We start from the raw sequence: 21,308 nt of genomic DNA on the forward strand, positions 1-21,308 counted from the left end.
GAGTGGGCTGGAAAATGATCGTTTACCAAACTTGAATCTTTGAACATAAAGGGAAAAAACCTTGACTCCAATGTAAGGACACTGCAACATCTTCACTGAGAAGCATAATAGCATAACTCATGGATTGTATCACATCCCTGAAAGAACTTCTTCTAACAGTTTGTAACAGTAATTTTTCGATTTTTCATGTTGGCTGAAGACATGGGTTCTGGGAAGCTTCCTGTGCTGAAGCGAGTTGAGGGAAGAGACAGGAAAGTTTGTCCTAGCAGCACATCTGAGTCACATTGTGTATTAGCTTAGAACACACAGAATTTTTATGTCACAATTTCAAGCTATAAGGCTGTGTGGCAAAAGAGGGTTCAAACACAATCTGATCCTTGAGATGGCTTCTGTATTGTTTTAGACAGTGGTACACCTGTCCTGTCCTCTTCAAATGCTCATGTTCAGCTAAAATATCTGCCAGCTGGCTTAAGAGCACAAGATCCCCACCAATCTGAGATCCCTCCACCACCTCCAGAATAGAACCCTTCATCCTGGTTTTCATGCTGCTTTCAGAGTTGTCCCAAGCCTTGGAACCAGACTGTGAGGTTCTGTCGTATACCTAGACAGAACCAATAGAACTGGAGGGAAATAAAAACACCACAAACTAAAAAACAGGCAAACAAGAAGGAATAAGCTTTTGGAGCACCAAAGCTTTTTCAGGTCACTTAGTGTGTCAAAAGGTAAGAAAAAACTCTTTCTTTTGATAAACTCGTGTCAGTTGCTGGTGCTACTGGGGAGAAACATGGATAGAAGCTTGATGGGGAATTAAAATCTTGTTCGACCAGATTAGCATTAGGGGAGTAGTGCATTCCAAGGCAGAAAGAGTTATACATATGAACTGCTTTTGCTCTTTTCAGAGGTTCTCATTCACATTGCTCTAAACAAATACTTTGCTTTAAGAAGCTGGGTTGTTGGGTAGTCCTTTTGTTGGTCCTGAAGAGAAGTAAATATAGGTGTTCAATATCGATCCTAAAGACAAGACAGGTGCTGAACATAAAATCAGCCTTGGTGAAGCAACTAGTCATTACACAACCAACAGGTAGGACACAGTAAATTTTGTGTTTCCATACCACGCAACATGACAAGGGTATAAGGCTGACATTGAACTGGCTCAAAAGTGGACCAAGAATGCAGTTATTCCATTAACTGTGAAAATGCCCTTTAATTTTATTCCATATTTGAATCAAAACTGTTTGTCTTTTTTTCCCTACCAATGTGCTTCTGTGATTCAACACATGCAAGTTATGCCCGTTTACTTGTACTAAAGACAAAGATATCAACCCTTGATACATAAATATTATATATATTCATACATAAACCTACAAACACACACAAGCACAGGCAACACGGTGAGAAAAAGTGGTGCTGGGAGAATGCAACAGGCCTCTCTCTTTCAGCTATGTTAACTCTTTAAATATGGTCCTGGACTGGGAAATGAGAAACACCAAGAAACTTATGAGCTTGTTAAAAACTGCCTGTCACAGAACTGGACTGAAGTTTAGCTGAATTCCACAACTGAATCACAAAGGCAGGATGAACATGAAAATATTTCCATTTTGAGCCTGCAGAATACACAGCAAATACTTTGCCAAGTTGTACTGTTGGTCCCTTTAATCTTGTTTCTTGGTTCCTTTCACAACACCCTCAGAATAAGGTGTCAGGAAGCCGAGGCACATCTGACACGGCCATGGGTTAGGTTTCCCTACCCTTTCCTCAATTAATTTTTCACTTGTGCCCTGAATTACTGAGGATTTCCAATGTTTGTGCTGAGCATTAAGTGCCTGTGCTCACTTCAGCCCACAACCATTTGCAGAAGGCAAAGCTCTCTGTAAAAACACACCACACCAGAGAGTCCCTCTAATTATGCCTTGCCCATTGAATGTGTACACTGTGCAAAGAGAAATTAAACATAAACTAATACCAAAATACTTTCATAAGCTCTGTGTGTTTCCTGTGGCTGCAGCTGATCATCCCCCGTGCTGCTCTATCAGGGAGCCCCTTATGCACAACCTGCTCTCAGAAATATGGAAAAGGTACTCCCACAAGCTGCTGCAGGCATGACCCTGCATTTTCAAATGCATTTATTTGGCTTACAGCCCAAGTATTGAAACCACAGAGTCCTTTTTTGACTTCTTGACGTATTTTGTAAGAGCTTTACTAGACAGTGATATGAGTGAAAAACTGCTCAATCCACTTACATTGTTTTACAGGAAAAATATTTCTGGTTTTATGACAAGAAAACCTTCTGTCTATTATTTGAGGGTTTTTTTCTCCTACATGAGTAATCCCACCCAGAACTGGAGACTGATACTGGGCAACTTCTACCCTTCACTTCTATTTCCTAGTTTAGAATTATTTACTACATTCTTACAGGACTGTTTGGGGAATATGGGTAATGTTTTATAAACAACTTTTTAAAATTACTGGATTTAATAGGAATGCATCTGCATCCAATACTCCAGTCTGCTTTTGTTTCTAATCATATATTTAGGATAATCTGTAAAATCATTCAAATAGGTTTTTCCATTCATTTTTCCTAACTACAAATTATTTAAGTCTTGCATCTTTAAAGCATAATAGTTTTATTTGGGGTTGGAGTTGCTTGCTTATTTGGGTTTTGCTGCATTATAATACCTCATATTATTTCTAATATTTTGAAGTATATACAAATAGGTTTGTGCATGCACGCGTCTACACATAATGGTCTTGTAAAAGTAAACATCTTTCCCTCATAGAGAATTAGATGTACATTTATCAAAATTAGAAGTGACACTGGATTTGAGGAGCTGCATCAGAAGTCAGGAACACCAAGGTGTTTTACCTTTCAGGTCTGCTCTCAAGCCAATTATCATCACCAGAGGCACATTTCCAAACTTCCAACACTGCTCTTCATCTCCTGATCAGAAGATCTCCTTCATCTTTTCCAGCTTTGTGTTTTTGTTAACCAACTGTCCTGTGTACAAGCTCTGTGTGTTTATTTGTTGATTATATACTTCAACCCAAAAAATCAACTTACATTTGTATTATTTTACAATGTGCATACAAAGATACAGGAAAATTAAATTCCTTAGGCTGGAACATATGACATTTATTTTTTTAAACATCACTTTCATGTACATGAAGATACACATTCCAAGGAATATTAAACAATAAACAATTAAAGGAGCCAAACAGTTCAAGAAACACACAATAGGAGTCATAATCTTTACCTCCAGGGCAGCTTCAGATTTGTCAAGGGAGCTTTGTTATTCCTAATAGACCCGATGAAACTTCAGTAACTCACCCACAACACTCTAACCACTCAAAAAGGACCTGCACCTCCCCACCAGCACCTCAGCTCAAAGGCTGACCCAAACAGGAGCCATCCAAGGCTGGCTCTCACTCTTTGAGAATTATCTGGGAGAAGAACATAAATAACATATAGAGCATGGAGAAATCAGCAGATTCTCAAATCCTGCTCTTGCTGCTACAGGGATCTGATAAAGCACCACAAAATTCTGAAGAGCATCAGGTGGCAGCCCTCACCTCGATCCTTGCAAATGTCCCTGTATTTATGACACAATCATACATCCTGTCAGCCACATGACCCACTCTGTCCCAACAGTTTTAAGAACAACATATTTATTAAGGAATTACACTTCCATTTCTGCACTCCAGTATCTTAGTCAGAAAGCAATATCCCTCCCAAGGAAAGGAACACAGGCTACTTCAGTTTGCCACTGATGCTGCTGGAATTTTTTTCCTAATCACTAAATCAGGTTTTCAAGACCAAAACTCAACAGTTTTTAATAAGCATTAAGGTGTTTATCACAGAAAGCATAGATAGTTTTTACTTTCTTTTACTATCTCTAAAAATGCTTAATTCCAGCTGTGGAACATTCTTGTTAACTTTCAAAACTCATTAAATCAATATTAAAATGCACTTGCTTGTAACAAGACATTATCAATAGCAATATAAAAATAGAATTGCATGCACTGGAAATTACATATACTGGTAACCCCTTAGTAGTGACTATTTACTGCTTCTGTATTTTCAAAACACTGGATTCTTCCAACGAAAATTAGAGGGGTTTGGTTTGGTTCGAAGGTGAAATCTCTCCCAAGACCCAGAGGCATTGGAAACAAAATGGAAATAATGTAACACACAGGACACCTTGCAATCAGTAACTTCCTAAAGTTCTTCATGATGGAAATTTCTTTCAAAGACAGTATTTTATTTAGGAATAGGAAAAAGGAGGAAAAGAAACAGTCAAGCCTAAGTGGCAAGTTAGGAATTCATTGGCAATTTAGGCCTGATCAATCCCCTTAAGAGTTTGGGGTTAACACCAAGGGTTGTACTTCAACCAGACCCACACAAATTCAAAAAAAAAAAATCAAGACATAAGTTCAAAGGCAGATTTCAAGCCTAACAAGGATGGAGTAAAATAGCCCATGAATTCAATGCACAGAGGAGCTAATCCACAACCACTGCTGAAAAACTATACCTGCCATCAGAAATGTGATTCCTGAAATCAGAATTTCCTCAAATTGTAATTTTCAATTAATATTTGCACAGGAAATGAAGTGGGGCAAAAAAAAGTGTCCTGTCACAGTTTTCTTTCACAGGTGGCTCCAGCTTAAAAATAAACCCTCAAAAAATCAGGGTACTCTTGCCTGGAGAAAGCTTGAGAGAACTTTGGAACGCCTAAAGAAAACACAGGCAAATAAATTATATTAATTTAAATTTTCATTATGCTATCACAAACTAGGCTGGTTTTCCTAGAGTAAAGATGTGTATGTCAAAGCTGTGTGCAGCTGGGGCTTGGAGGAGCCCAAAGGCTTCTCCACAAGAGGCTCAGGTGGCACTGGGTACAGGCAATTGAGGGGTAAAGGGAGAGGAAAGGAAGGGCTTCAAGGGATAGAAACAGTTTCAGAACAAGAACAAGAAAGGCAAGAGGCCAACATTATCTGTCAAGAAAAAGTGTTAGCTCAGTGTGGTTCACCTGGGAAAGCGGGCAGTAGGCAAGGAGGAACAAGTAGAAAGGTTAAATATTTTAACTTCAGACTCTTGGCCTATCAGATGATGCCTCCAATCAGCAAACATCTTCATAAAATGAAAACTCAAGGTACAATCACATAAAATAAATTATGGAAGAGCCACTAACAGCATGTTTCTATACAAAAGAGAACATTTCAGGAAAGCTCTTCCTACCCTAAGCCAACCCCACTAAAAGACTTTCATTAACGAGCAGTATGTAGAAATACAGAAGTGTATATGACAAATCAGGAAATATTACAAGCTCTTCTGGGGACAGGAAAAGAATATGGAAAGTTAATAATAGAAAATTCAATACAGGCAAATGTGGAGTACCATGCTCAGGACTAAGAAATCAAAGACACAAATATGAAATGGGGAATAATTGGCAAGGCAGCTGTGTTGCACAAAGAACCTGGAGGGCGCACGACTACAAAAATGGATTACTTAAAAAACAAAATAAAACCCCCCAAACAAACAAACAACTCCCCCAGCAATAACAACAATAAACATGCAAGTGTTCCAGAGAGTATTAACAGCATTGTTTTATCTATATTATGTCAAATGCAAGGTAATTATTTCATTCTGCTCTGGATAAACTACTAACAATATGGAGAAAAAAAACAAACAGTCCAGAGGCAAAATCCACAGAAGGTGTGAAAGGGAAAAAAATGACCCACCACAAAAATGTTTAGTTTATTTTTATATTTGATGGAAAGTGAAAGCTAGGACTCTATGGTCTTGACAATAGCCGTATTTCAGTTTCTTAGAAAGGGACATTTTATGTTCTCACCTGTTCCCTTCCTGGAACTGGAAGTGAGAATACCTCAAAGACTGAAGAAGCATGAACAAAGGTCATCAAGATTTCTGGATTAACACGTTTGCTGGTACCTGCGGATGATTTTCTCTCAGGAGCTGAAATAACACCTGCCCACTGCCTGAACAACCTGGTGTTAGGGGTCAGTGGCTCAACTGAGCAGAAAAAAACCCTCAGCTGTGACTCAGCCTGGACCAGCGCTCCTTCCTGGAATGTTTGTGCACTAAAAAAAGCAGGAAACAAGTGGTCCTAACTCCAAGCAACACAGCTGGAAGGCTCTGTAGATGTAGCTGCTGAACCCTGATGGACAAAAAATATCATCTGGTTTCGCCCAAAGGAGTCTTAGCAGAAAATTCTAAAAAATAAGACATTTTGATCCCATTGCTCATTACCTGCAGAGCACCACATGAAGCTGTGCAGGGCAGTGACGCTTCCATGAAGTGGCTATGCTCAATCAGTCACCCCAAACCACAGAACCATGCCTCTGTGAGTCTCCCTCCCTAAGCATAGCAGCCTGGAGAGGCCTTGCTGCAGGTGAGTGTGCAACTCTCCACCCTGGATAACTTTGAGTTCATTTTCCAGTTTGAAGTGTATCCACAAGAGAAACAGCAGTTTCACAAAAATACTACATTTCTACAAGTTCCTTTGGCATCTCATCTTGTGGCAAGAGAAACAGTGGAAGCTGCCTATTTGTATTTCTGGTTTATGTGACACTCCAATAGAGGGAAAAAACAATTCAGGGCTACATAGCTCAAATTGGGCATCCAATAATTGATGAACACTTTTGTCTTTAGCTTTTCTGCATCTTACTCCCTCTTCTAAACTGGCTGTTGGTCAGGAGTGGCTTGATGCCTACTTTTAGAGGTGAAGCTCAGACACTGTGGAGCTAGGTACAAAAGAAACAACACAATCTTCTGTATGAACAGCAGTATTATGAAACAGCAAGGCAGCCATAAGGCACAAACCGCTAGACAGCAAAATAGCAAATTATCAGATAGCTGCTCATTACCAAAACAATGCTCTTCCCCACACAATAAAAACCCCTGAGCTTTTTTTTTTTTTTTTTTCTTCCCCCCCCCCAGAGGGCAAAAAAAAAATTCACTGAACATGCAAATGAGGGCAAAGTGAGAAAAACACTGTGTATATCTGCACTTTCCAAGTTAAGAGAACATTTTTGGGAATGCAATTACAGCACCCAGACACTGTAGAGACACACTGCTCCAGCTGCTTCTGAATGGCAAATCCTTCCTTCCTGGGACTCTTAACATCTCTGAGACATCACTCTAGGACTGCCACACACCCTTCAGTCAGCTGTCATCTCATAGGTGTGGGTCAGTTTTACCTTGGAGACAACAAATTTTACACCCCAGCTCTCTCAAGTCCTTCCTGGCAGCAAAGGAATAATGGTCATTTCCAAGCACCTGGAGGAACAGAATGTTCCTCTGAATTCAACAAAGGCCTCCCACTTCCTGAGCTGCCTCCTGGATGTCCTGGCTTTGCTCTCTCTGCTCTCTCTCAGCTCTGTATCCCTAGTCCAGATGCTGCAGCCTCCTCCCAGATCCCTGATGCCAGACCCCTGATCCCAGGGCCAGTTCTCTTATGGAACAATTCTCTGTCTCCTCTCTCCTGACTGGCCATTTCCATCCTGTTTCCTCCATGCTCCCTGTTATCCCTGGCACCTCACAGCTGCAGGCTCCAGCTGCTCACATCTCCACTTTCCTTCCCACCCATCCCCAATTTTCCTCCCCTCTGATCCCAGGATCTGCTGCCTCCCAGCGAAGATGAAATATTCAGCGATTACAGTCAGTAAGCCCTAAGCATATGCAAATGGATCTTTTTGAAAAGCCTTGTATCCTGGCTAAATTCAGATGCTTTGTCATGCAAATGGGAGAAAGACACATCTCTGGAATCAAATCCCTCATCCTTTTCTTTTTCAACCAGATTTCAAGTGTTTCTAAGGAGAGGGGTATCATTAGTCTTCCACGGTGCAAGTTGAGAAAACTTTTTAAATGTTGGAAAACGTGTATTGTCTTTGCCCAGTTTTCAAAATGGGCCACATTTCAGCTGATCTTTTACACACACAAAAAAGTTAAATAAATCGGCATAAGGTTTAAAAATTGCATTGTAACTTTTCCACCCAAACAGCTGAAGTTTGGAAAAGGTACTAAAATCTTGGCTGCTTTAATATTTGTGACAGCATCATATGTCTGTAATTTAAGCAGAATTCATTTCTTCTCTGTACCTGTTTAATCTGAATGGCAGCATGTTCATTACCTGAAACATTTTTGTGTGCTCCCAAGACACCGGTGGAGAGTAAGGGAGCACCTGAAGCACATGGCAAATAATAAATACTGATAAATAGCTACTATTTCCTGAGCCCTCCCTTCTGCACAGTTATTAAAAGGTGTATTCTTCTAAAATGCCTGATATTCACAGAATCCTGAACAGCACAACTGCAACTTTTACAAGCCAGACCTGATGGATAAATACAAACCCCAAACTTTCTAAAACAGGCAAGGTTAAACTACCAGATTTGTCTTCCAAAGGTGTGTGGGGAGGGGGGAGGGGTGGGTGGTGTGGAATTGATGTATCTTTTGCCACTAGCAACTTAAAAACTTGCTGGCCATTTCCCAGGGTTGAGTAGCAAACTCATCATCACTGAAGCCGGTAAATTTTTACTTGAATCTTATTTTGATGTAGCTTACAAACACTGCAGTGGAAAAAGGAGACTTAAATATGTAAACTCGTGCAGTCTTTTCAAATCTGAGGGGAGAAGAACGAAAAAAGAAATTCAAAGAACTCCACTCAAAGGAACTGTACATACAACAGCCAACCTCTCAAAACAGACCTTAGGAGAAACAATATTTTGAAAAGGCATCCTTTTATAACAAATTAAGTCACAGTCTCTAGTAATTCAAGTCAGTTTTTAACCAAAATCTGTGTGTCTTCCAAGCCTCAGGAAGGTTAAGAATATCTTGGGAAGAGGACTAGTTTGGAAGACCACTGGAACATGAAGGAAATTGAACTCAAAACATATATTCCCATCAGAACTTAGTTTTCCTTACATGTTTTTTAGAATTGCTTTTCTACATATGTATTTTCAATTTGAAGTATTATTTATATATAGACAGATAGTTGCATTTGCAAATGGAACTTGTGTGGTCTGGTCTTTTTTTTTTTTTTTTTTCTCAAAGATTAAAAGTTTACAAAGTTTCACCATTTGGTGAAGTGCTGGCAGATCCAAATTCCTAATCTGAAATAGTCCTATTTAAAGGAATAAGGGGGGGGGGGGGGGAGGAGATTAAAAAAGATCGTTTACAGTTGATGTGAAGAGATAACAATAACGCATGTGTGGATACTTTTTAGTCTTTTTTTCCTTTGACAATCTAGTCGGGTCTGAGGTGGTACCCGCAGAGCAGCGTGGTGAGGAGCTACAGTTTAACACAACTTTCCTATCCTTCAGCAACTCGGATGGACACAGCCCAAAATTAAGGCATAGCTGTTCCAGAGTGAGAGGAAGGGGCACAAAGACTCTTGTGATTTTTGTCTCTTCACCTTCCTCATGCCTCACAGGCAGAGTGTGCTCTCACCTTCAGTGTTTTACCAGCTGTGCAGTGCTGCACCTCTCTGGCACAAAATTCGTTATTGTTGCCCCCAAATTCATCTACCCACACTTCACATGTGTTGCAAATCTAAATACACAGGCAATTTACCCCAGAGGTCAAGCAGAAGGGACAAAGAGAGGGACCATAAAACAAATGCCATCTTGGAACTGAAAATTTGCCAAGGGCTATTACAAATGGCTGGCAAAACTTGTTCGTTTTTATAGTAATTACATAACCTCAAAGGACACAAATACTGAATGCAGCACACAGCAAGACACCATGCTACAAGACACACTTGGCACTGGGCTGTTCTGTACAATATATCACAACAAATATCACTAACAGCAGCTGAACAATACACATCTTTTCCACACTTGCTAAATAAGCTTTTCACACCCGGTCCTCCCACTGGCACACATCCTTATGGGGAAGAGACATGGTCTACACAATCAGGCCATTAAAAACTGAGGGAGTGAAATTTTTTTAAAAATTTATTTCCTCAGTTATTACAAGTGTATTTTGGAGATTGGTTACTGGCTACATATTTTAGGCACTTAAAATCTTGAGGAGACACACCACTGTTCAGTTGAATATTCTGTTTGAAAAACTTTGATATTAAACATAATTATAATCTCACTCATCTTGATTGAATAAGTACTTCTTGTATCAGTCAAACATATGTATTTTTCTCTGTGGTTTCCCAAATGTGGTTTTCCAGTCTCACGCAGAAGTCAGAGCTGTATTTTTGTAGAGATATGTGATTGGACAGCCACTTCTTTTAGAGCAGAACAAAAACTCATGCATCACCTTGGGATAAGCATTGCGTGGCTGCAAAACAATGTCCTAAGAGGAAAAAAAATGTAACCACAGTTTTTTGGAAATCAGAAATAAAACACATGAAAATGGGAAGGATGTGATCTAATCAGAAAGAAGAAATTTTAACAGATGAAATACCGAAAAAATCTGAAATGTAGACTATACATAACGGTTGGTATTCCACATTACAAAGCAAGTCTCAAAGCCTTTATCTTTTTTTTTTTTTTTTTTTTCTTCCCACTGGAGGAAAGAGGAGGGGGAGAAAAAGGACGTTTCTAAGTCTCAGCTGAGTTCATCTCTAAGTAGATGCAACCACGAAGTTTCTGACCTCTCAAGTCCACGATCTAAAAACAAACCATTTCAGTGTTTTCAATAAAATAATCTACACATGAGAAGCCCACATTTCCAGCTGTTAGTTCGAAGTGGGAGACAACGTGTATTTAAATCGAATAGCACCATCTAGCAGGTCCTCACAAACTTAACTTACGAGGGCAGTTGCTGCTTGGCAGTAAGGCAGTTTGGCAAGCTTGCCCTGAAAATTATTAAGCATTTTTTGGCCAAACGAAATATTATGTGCTTCACAGCATCAAGAACCCCGAAGAAAAATCGGCTACAATGAAAGAATACGATTGAAAACCGTTTAAAGTATCAGCCCCACGACCAGAGCACTTGTGTGTGTGGCTTGTACTGGGTAGCTTTTGCAAAGCAGAATTAAAACAACATGATCTTCATCTGATCCGACGCACAGCAGCCCTATGGATTTGTTTTTAGTCCCACTGTGAGATCCCACTGTGCCCTTCAGTGATTTACCGAGTGTATTGACAAACACCAGCAACCATGTAGCACGAGGAAATGGTTTGATTCCCTAATTTTGCTAGGACAAATAAACAGTGCTTCCACTAGGCGGTTAAGCAATTATTTTTAAAATTATCCCTCCACTGGAACTAAGTAGTGCCACTAGTTGATCAGATTTCAGAGCCCAAGTTGTGTCTCCCGCCCCACCTCAGCAATTAACGCTTCCGTCAGGGCTGCCTTCGTTTCCCTCCACTTTCCCGTGGCAAAGTTAGGTGTGAAATTGTCAAACCCCTCAAATTCCCCCTACCACCTCCCTCTCCTATAGAAACAGATGCCTGGCCTGCTGCTGTTTCAGGAAGCGTGCATGCCAGCCTCTGGAATTAGGAAGTCTTAAAAAAACCCAAAAAAACCAAACCACCAAAAAAAAACCCACAACAACAACAACAAAAAAATAACAACACCAAAAAACCCCCCAAATCAACCAAAAAACCCCAAACAAACAAAACCAAAAATAAAAAAAAGCACAAAAAGAACCCAACATTAAAAAAAAAAAAAGGGGGGAGGGGGCAAAAAAACCCACCCCAAACCAAATAAAACCATCAAACCCAAAATTCCTAAACTCACACACACACCCCAAAAAGAAAAACACCCAATAAACAAAAACTTTTAGGTGAAGGTTCAAGACAAGCTGCCTGAAGGGAAACTCCTCGGCGTTGCCCGGAGCGCAGATCCCGCTGCTGAACCCGCTCCGGAACGATGCGATTTTTGGAAGAGAGGTGCGAACCCGGTCTCTGGACGGAGGTCTCCGTCTCCGGACCCCCTCAGCAGCCTTACCCTGACCTTCCCACCTCCGCTACACTTCGCCCCCCTCCTCCTCTTCCTCCTCCTCCTCCTCCTCCTCCTTCCTGCACGGGCTTTTCCTCCCCCTCCACCCCCAGCGTGCCAAAACCGGCCTCGGTCACGCCAAGTCGCAGCCGCTGCAGGACAACTTGAGGAGACGCCGTCCATTACCAAAAAACTGGGGTTTCCTCCCCGGTTTTCTTTCCCGGCGGTGCCCGGCTCGGGGGCACCCCCAGCCCTTCCCGTCGGGCAGCGAGCAGGAGAACGCCGGAGCGCGTTACGCGCAATCGGAAATAAAAAATAATCAAACCCAGCATGAGTTTGGGCAGGCAGCGGGAGCCCGGCCGGCCCCAGGCGGGGGGCGCGGTGCCCGCTCCCCTTTGTGCGGCGGGGCGGGCGCGGGGCCCCTCGAGAGCGAACAATGGGGGGCCGTGGCAAAAGTTGCGAGGCGGCGAGTTGGGACGCGGCGGGACGCGGCCCCGGCCCCCAGCCCGGGCTCTTTGTTACCGAAGGGGTCCCGGCACCTTGCGGGGCCGGGCTGCGAGGCGGGCACGGCGGGGCAGCGGGCCGGGGGGACGCCGCCGCCGCCTCTCCCGAGCTCAGACGCCGGGTCCCGGCGCGGGGACCCCCCGGCACGGAGCGACCGAGCCGGCGGAGCTCCGGGCCGCGCCGCGGAGCGCCGCAAAGTTTGTGAGGGGGCCGCGCGCGCAGGGGCCGGGGGCGAGGGGGGCACTCACTTCTCGCGGGCCTGGCTGTCGGACGGGACGCTGCTGTTGCTCTTGCCTTTGCCGTACATGCCTGCGGAGAAGCTCCCGACTGTCACGCACCTGTCAACCCATCACCGCCTCCCCGGGACCGGCCCCGTCGCCACGGTGACGGGCGCCACACGCGCCCGCCATTGGCCGGGCCCGCCCCCCGCGCGGTGATGGACGGGGCGCGCATCCGGCCGGGCGCGGCCCCGCCCCCCCCCGCGCGCCGCTCCCGCCCGCCCGCCCTCCCCGCGCGAGGGGGAATTAGAAACGGTTCGAGAAGGATTTTAAACAACCGGCTGTTCCCGGCGCCCGCCGCGCCCCCCGCCGCCGCGCCGCCGAGCGGGGAGCGCGCCGGAGAGACGCAAACTGCGGACCGGACTCGCGGCCGCCCCGGCCCGAGCACCGCCGGGTTGGGCGCTCCGTGTCCCCACCGGACCCCCCCCGGGCCGGCCGCCTCGGCACCCGCACCCGGGCCCCCACCCCAAACGCACCCCCGAGGGTCTCCTCACACCCCTCTGCCCCGAGGGCGCCCCAGGGGAAGGGACCTCACGGGGACGGAGGAGAGAGAGAGCCGGGACCGGGCTGGAGGTGGGCAGGAAACATTTCCTGAACCAAAGCAGCGTGTCTTAGAGTAGCTTAATTAAAAAAAAAAAAAAAAAAAAAAAAAAAAAAAAAAAAAAGAGAAAAAAAAGAAATAAATAAAGACAAATAAAAAACACCCGCGGTCTGAAGAAAATTCAAGGAAATGCTTTGATTTTTAATTTTTTTTTTTAAAGTTACATGGCAATAATAGCGTGCTCCGCAGAGAGGGGAGAGAGAGCGAGAGCAGCCACTGGGGCCATTTGTTACTTGGTTTCTCTTTTTTAAGTACCCGAAGCTCTGGAATTTTTCCGCTCTTCTTTCTCAACCACAGTCCCAAATTTTGCAGATATTGATGCCTGCTTATGTTTAAACTACGGCTAACCTGGTAAACCCACTCCAATGTGTGACCGTGGGAGGGGGGGCTTTTAGTATTTTGATACTTTTAGTGTTTAATGCCAAGCCCTTTTGTTTTGTTTTGGTTTTTTTTTTTTTTTTTGTCAAATGCACCCAACATCTATCTCCCCGTCATGTTGGCAGGCAAATGTCAGGAACAAGCAGGACCGTGAAAAACCCGACCAAAATTCGAGCAGGGAAGTTGTGCCAGACATAGACCACCAGCATCTGTTTATCATTGTTGGAGCTGCAAGGGGAAAAAAACATCCTCTGGATTCTGAGCTGGTGGAGCGAAGGGAATGGTTGGTGAGGTGAAACTGGGGAGGGGGGGATTAGGAGAGTATTAATGAGCGACTGGAACAAATTAGCGAGGGAGTAGCAGAGACAACAGGAAGGAGTGAGAGAGGCTGGAGAATCCGAGGTGCTTGTGGCAGTTCCCTGCCCGGCGTGGGATGTGCGTGCTCTTGGAGCCCACCGCAATAATTCATCAAATTAAAGCACACGGCAACAAAAGCCATTTTGTGCCAAAGTTGGTTTGTCTTGGTCTTTCACCCCATTGTATGTTTTTTATTATTATTTTTATTAAGAGCGTGAGAGTGTGGTTGGAGTGGATCTAGGGAAAGAAGTAAATTAGGCTGACATCATTCACCCTGGTAGGGACCGAGACTCCTGCTCCCGAGTTACACCTAGGAAACCAGAGGAAGCGGGTTATGGTGTGAGGAGAAGGTGGGAAAGGAGAAAAAGAGGGAGGAAGGAGTGAATGGAAGGGAAGGAGAAGCCAGCAGAGGAAACGAAGGATGAGGAAATGAAGGATATGGAAATGAAGGATGCAAAAAGGAAGAAGCAAACGAAAAACACAATGCGCGGTGAATTTGGGCGGTTAAAGGGGGGTAAGACTAGGGAGAGAACCTGAGAAGTTACTGCAGAGTGAAGCAAAGGCAGGCGTTTTGCCCACATTGGGGCAGAGAGATTCTCAAAAGCGTCCTGCCCCGCAGCCGGACCCGGGGCGAAGCACGGACAGCAGGACATGGCACAGAGACAGACAAGCAAAGAGAGAGAATCAGGGCAGAGAACAAAGAAGGACTCGGGCTGTGGGTGAGATTAAAAAGAAGAAGATTGTTGAGAAAAGGGAAGGAGTGAGCGTGGACATCCTTGGTCAAGCCACAGAGGCAGCTGGGGCTTTGGTACAGATCACCCAGAGTAGAACTTTCATCGGAATGTTTGCTTGCCCTCGGGGAAGGGCCGGCATCACCCATCAGACACGATGAGCAACTCCTCTCCAAGGCTCCCTTCTACCACCCATCAGCCGTGGTATCTGCAGGGCTTTCACACGAAGAAAGAAGAAGCTGATAACAGTGGAGAAATCCTTCCCCGGCGGGACAATCCTCCAAACCTCTCGTTTTGTTTGCCTCAATGGTTTTGGTTGATTTGTTTGAGGTGTAAGGGTGGGGGATATGTCGAGAAGGCAGCTGTGTCAGTGTTGTGTCAGGTCTATAAGGGAAGAATTTTTCTTCTTGAAAAGGACGATGTTGAGGTGTTTCCTAAAAATGTGATGGTGAGATAGCTGTGATGTCCTTTGGATGTGCATCCCAGAACGGGACTTTTGCAGCTGAAAATGGTTTGTTTCTGTTTTTCATGTGATTTATTTGCATCCCTGCGGTTTAGTTTGGCCTGAAGGACCGCCAGTGGGTGATGTGTTCGCAGACCAAATCGTGATTTGGGGCAAAGCGGGATGAGCTTCGGGAGGGAAGGGAGGGGCCCTGGCACACGAGCAGGACGGCACCAAGTTTACATTTACATTAAATGTAAAATGTTAAATGTTAAATCTAATTCTTTTCACAGGTCTGCTTCCCAAGCTGCCATTAACATTCAGGTGATGACTTTGTAATTTTGCTTAGAGATCCTTCAGTGGAAAATGGAGAAAGGCTGCTAACCCTTATTTTTCGTGCATGTGAAAAGAGGAGCACAGGGAGGAGTGAGGCGCTCGCAGGACCCTGCGGATCCGCCAGGGTAATGTTACTCCTGCCTTCGGAGGAAGGCTGTCCTGGGGTGTTACCCACCAGCGTCACACCAACAAAGCCTCATCACAAAAGTGGCGACAAAAGTTAACTTAGTAAGCAGGTAAATTAACACGAGAAACCACCCGAACAGTGTTCCCAAGTTCGGTGTGCCAGAAATTCCTCCTCGGAGTGGCGATGCACGTACAATCCCCGTGTACCTCTGCCCTTGCTCCAGTCATTCCGAGCACAAACACTGCTCTCAGCAGGAGCAGTTGTATCTCATGAGGCCAACGCTGTAATTAATGAGATTTGAGGCGCAAACACCGAGACAAAATTCGAGTTTCCAATATCAGAAATTAAGATCCAGCCTTTGTTACAAAAGGGGATGAGGGGTGGCAGTACTTTAAAGCTTCTCAGTCCGACACTGGAAAGGAATTCACAATGTATTTTTAGAGTGTTATAAAAATCTCTTACATAATGCTGATTAATTCTTCGGTTTTAGGGAAGAGCACTGGGCTTTGTGTATAAGAGTGTTGACCAGCTAAGCCACTGAAAAGGGCTGGTTTGGGCTGGATTTTTTTTTTTTCCTTTAACTTTTTCTTGGATATAGAAAGCTGCAATTATTCAATTATTACAGGATTTTGCTTTTGTTTGGGTGTGTATGAATATTATTCTGGAAACTGTGTCTTATTCTTGGAAGTATTTATCATTTTAAAACATATGTTATGTTATATCACCCTGTCTGAGATATAGGATAGCTCCAAACTGGGTGGGGTTTTTTTTCCCCCCTCTCTCTTGCTGCAGCTAGTTACGTTATGGATTAATGTTAAGGATATCTGCAGTGAGACATTGCTTGTGTGGCTGTGAAGACTGACTTAAACAATGTCACATTACAGGATCGCAATTTTACTGATACAGTAATATGTACAATTACTTGGTATTTCTGCCCATTCTGTTGATCCTCAAAAATCATCGATTAATCTAACTGGCATGTTTCACACAGCCCTTAACAAAGGGCTATTCAGGAAATTAAGTCAGTAAATGCTACTCCCTTATTTTAATTTTATTATCTATACTCATTGCTGTGTAGCTGGGAAGATTTTTTGGGGAAGATATCATGGGAGAGAGACGCTTTTGTTTAGTCTTTTTCAACAGATACGTGACCGAGGCAGCTTTGAAACCTTTTCTGAGGAATCCTTCGTCCTTCTGTAGAATGTTTAACCTTCCTGTGGAGTGCCTAACTATGAGACTTATTCTGCAGACTTTCATTCTTGTGCCATACAGATGAGCAGGGGTTGCTCAGGTGATTGAACGAGTCCTAAATCATTACTGGAGAATGGAGAGAGCAAGAAGGCGTAGGTCAAAACAAAATCTTTATTTGCCCCTCTTTTTCCACCCTGCAGGGGAAAAAAAGTAATTATAGCTCAGGAGTAGGGAGGGATAATCCTTGTGGGTCCCTCCCAGCTTGAGATACTCTGTGATTCTGGGTCTCAAAGAAAGGCTTACTAATAACCCAATAACCCCTTGCACTTTCTGCTTCCCTCAGGAGCCACAATTCCCTCCTGTCTGTGCAGAAGGAGCCAGGATGATTTTGCAGCCTCCTGTCATATAGTTCATCCATGAAGGGGCCAGAGACAGCACAAATACCATCAGCTTGGAAGCAAAACTTGCTAAGAACAAGCCTTTCATGGGTTTATTGCTCTCACTGGCTGTGCTGTGCCTGTTCACATACTGCACACATGTGCAGTTCAGAACGGGGAAATTATCTGTACAGGGAGGGCACCCAGTGCCACACGGTCTGAGCCTTACAGTGGAAAAAAACACGTTTGTGTGTACTGGTTTCCTCCACAACTCCTTTTTCTGGTGTTTTATGTGGTTTCAGCCCTCCCTGGTGCTGTTTCCACTGGAGGGGCTGTCACTGCCTCTCTCTCTCACACAGACACTCATCTGTGTGCCTTTGGTGCTGGCTAAGGGTTGAGCTCATACTACCTCTCACGAAGAAAAGTTCGAACCCAGTCTTACTCTTCTCCCCAGTCACATATTTTTACTTCTAGAACAGGAATTGATACTTTTTTTGGTAAAATGTATTTGATAATTTGGTTAAAATTATGTCTACATATACATAAACATGCTTAATATGTGAGATCTCTTTGATTTCATTGGTTAGCTGGTTGTTTTAAGCCATTTGATAGAAATTATATTTTACCAGACAACCCAGTCTGTGGGGGAAAAAAGTATGAAAGAAAGCACATTGCCTTAGTTATTAATCATTTGAAGGATAGTTGAAAGTCACCATTGCTGGCTCAGTGATGTGTCACATCAGGAATGTGGCTCCTTGTGCTGTGTGTGGCAGTAAACAGAAGAAAAACAGCATGAAAACTGGGGTACAGGTGGATGTGAGGCTACATGGGACCCTGATCCTGCAGGAAGCTCCACACAGGCAGATCTATCTCTGCATGATGTGGGTGCAGGAATTTGTGACAAAGGACTTGAATTTGTGACAAGGGACTTCGCTGCTGTAGTGCCTTGCCTTCACTGCCACTTTTAGCAGTAAGTGTTGTGCAAAAAAAAAAAAAAAAAAAAAAGCCGAGCCAGAAATCACATTAGCAGCATCAAAATTGCTTTTATTTTCAGGGTCAATACCCTCAGCAATATGTTGCAGGAAAAGGTTGATCCCAGTATGGAGCTGCTGATAATTCCCGAGTTGGTTTGACATATGCGGGCTGCTGTCGACTTCAACAGGCTTATTTAACACATTTGTTTCTTTTGGGTTTAGGATTAGTCAAAATGCAATTTTATGAAGCTGCACTGACAAGGTTTCCTGCAGTGGTCTGTGGGCCTGGCAGGACTCAGGTTGCACAAGTATGACAGCAGAAAGTCTCCCCCCTCAGCCTGGAGTTAACCATGGTTAGGGCAAATAACCTCCTCAGGACGCTCAAGATTTTTGCATTTATTAAAGTCTGCTCATATAAAAAGAAAGCCCAAAGCAAGCAATGGTGCTCAAAGTGAAGATCTAGGAAAATAAATGGCCTAAGTTATTGCACTGTGACAGTTTTGGCAAACCTTTGCACAGTTTTATAAAACAAGCATGCATGATGTTCTATTCTCTGGGCAGGTCTTTGCGTTAGAAGTTCATATCTAACCCAGAAAATGAATAAAATGGTTCTCTCTCTCTCCACATATTTACTGAGCACATACTGGTGAATTAAGTGCCATCTCCGTGCTGTACCACATCAGCCACGCTCTATTAGCACGTCCAACCCCTCTGCAGCTTTCCTGCCTTAGTCCATGTATGTAAACCACAGAAGATGGAGAGCATTCCAGCCTGTTTTGTGGGCTTAATATTCCAAGGAGCTAACTTCTCAAGAATCACAGAAAATAAAATGATTGTCTGTGGGCTTGCTCTGCTTTTCAGCAAGTGCAAAATGTGCCAGTGGACTCTGATAACTGCGTGTGCCTCCACTGGTTTTCCACACCAAAGTTTGAGCTTCTTCTGCTTTTTATGAACCATTTGAGGTTTTTGTGTTCAGCCAAGGATATATTGAAAATGGAGAAAAATTCACTGCTTTGGACCTGTGGACCAAGGAGGGGTGGTGATGATAAAAAGCACTGGCACATGTCAAATCAAAGTGGTACCAGGTCTGACTGACTGTTTAACAGCTGGCCCAGAGCAGTGTTAAAAGTAAGAAAGGAAATCACAGCATTATTCATTAATTTATGCTTATGTATGTTTTGTTTCTCTCAACACACACACACGTGATATTGTTCATATATATTGTTCATCTGGTAAGGAAGAAATAAAAAAAGAAATTGATACCAGTCTGCATATGTGTTCAAAAGCTTAGCAAATTCTCTGAGCTCTGCTGGGGATCAGATTTCATCAAACTGCAATAAAAAAATCCTTTTTTACCTTGTCTTTGTGTGTTCTGAGGTGGGTTTGTAAGGTTTGAATTACTGGGTAATAAGCAAGAAGTCTCTTTTTCATGAGTCTGCAGCTGGGATATGGACAGTTTAATATTAATGGAAAGAACAAACTCTTCTCCTTTCTCTCTCCTTTCTTTTCTGCACTTCTGCTTCCTCATTTCCTTTTCTGAGGTCCCTGTCCTGAAACTGCCTTTGTGGAAGTCCAGGATGAACTACAGACCAGGAGTAGAGACCAGTTTTTCAATCTTTCACTTAGTGACTGCAGTGAGAGTAAATGACACCAACTTGTGAACATTCAGGATAGAAAAAAAAATCCACTTCATTGACATATCTGCAGTTATTTATTTAACTAAGAAACTAATGTCACATGAATCTGTAGACTTCCCTTATATAATGCTTATTAAGTGCCCTGATATCAGTGTGCCACGAGGTGGTATGGGAACATGGAAATAATCCCCCCTGGCCTCCAAAAGAAGAAAAACCCTAAATATTTGTTAAGAATTACTCAGCACAAATGCTTGGATAGAAGTAATCAGCACTACCAGTCTATGTTGTCATGTATATCCACTTCAGGTCCATCCTGGCTTCACTTCCAGACAAGTTCAGCGACAATTTCAAGTTAAATACCAAGAACGTTGCAACTTTTTTTTTTTACGTTGAAGAATTTATTAATATCCTTTTTCCTTTAAATCAAGTGCTGGGAAGTCAGTGTGATGAATAAGAGAGGACAACCCCAAATTAGGGTCTCCAGGGACTGCTAGGTCTACGGCAAACATAAAGTTAATCCTTCTTGGGATTTCTGGCACAAAGGAGCTCCAGGTTCCCAAAGGGGAGCCTGTTGAGAACCTGCAGATGTCATGGTACTGAACTGAGAGCTCCAAAAGGTTTCTTGCTTCTGCACTTCTGGGTGTGAACAGTGTGCTTGAAAAAAACCCCTTTGCTGATGACTTCTCTGCTGGTTTTTGAGCTGCCCTCCCCTTGTCTAATTGTGGTGCTGTTTTTTAGGGCACTGAACACAAGGAGCTCCTCTGACCTCTGGTTTGGTCCCTGAGAGACCTGTTTACACAGGCAGAGCTGTCCCAGGAAACGTGGTGCTGTGGGTCTGTGAGACCAGAGAGCCCAGCCCTGGTCTGAGCAGCTGGAGCAGGGATGGTCACAAAACCATGTCCTGAGCAAGGGAACAAGGATGCCTTAGGGCTGTGAAACAAACAGAGCCTTCTCCCATCTGTTCTCTCCTGTTGAGTTCTTCACATACTTGCTGACTGGCATGGTGTTTTCCTAGGATAACTGAGTAAGGAGGAGCCTGAAATCTAAGGCGAATTATGTTATTTAAAATATCCTGCTTTTATGGTCAAAATTTATAGCCCAGCTTCATGATGCTTGCCTGACCTGTGGTACCCTTTCCCCCCTGGTGATTTAAAAGCGTCCTTCAGAAGCAGAGATGTTTTAATTCCTTCCATTTCCTTTCATGTTCTGTTTTTCTTTCCCCTTCATTTTCTCCTGCTCTTAGAAAAAACACAAGACCCAAAATATTCTTCCAGCAGCACAAGATATATCTGACCAGTGCATCCCAAGGTATGGATTTTAGTGAGGGAGGAAGACATACTAACAGACAGGAGTTCAGGGCAGGGAGGCAGGTCTGGAAAGTCTCCTCCTTGGCCTGGGAGGGCATCATGCCTCATTATGACAACTCACTCCATTCCAGACAATGACCAGCAGACAGGAATG

General features: G+C 43.6%; 1 protein-coding gene across 14 annotated transcripts in view; it reads right to left on the reverse strand.

The window, feature by feature from the left end:
• Window positions 1-12,898, reverse strand: part of SSBP2 (single stranded DNA binding protein 2) — a 135,567-nt gene extending 122,669 nt beyond the window's left edge. For 6 of the 14 annotated variants that reach the window (XR_010745844.1, XM_066339397.1, XM_066339393.1 and 3 more), the window contains exon 1: window positions 12,667-12,897. Coding sequence is in view for 13 of the 14 variants with exons in the window: in XM_066339397.1 (XP_066195494.1) it covers window positions 12,667-12,725 (59 nt within the window). In the remaining variant the exon portion in view is untranslated. Of the gene's footprint in view, window positions 1-12,666 lie in introns of all 14 variants that reach the window. The other 8 variants (XM_066339392.1, XM_066339396.1, XM_066339395.1 and 5 more) reach the window with 3 other exon arrangements.
• Window positions 12,899-21,308: the final 8,410 nt, after the last annotated feature.

The sequence above is a fragment of the Sylvia atricapilla genome, chromosome Z, assembly GCF_009819655.1.
Source record: "Sylvia atricapilla isolate bSylAtr1 chromosome Z, bSylAtr1.pri, whole genome shotgun sequence".
Lineage (NCBI taxonomy): Eukaryota > Metazoa > Chordata > Aves > Passeriformes > Sylviidae > Sylvia > Sylvia atricapilla.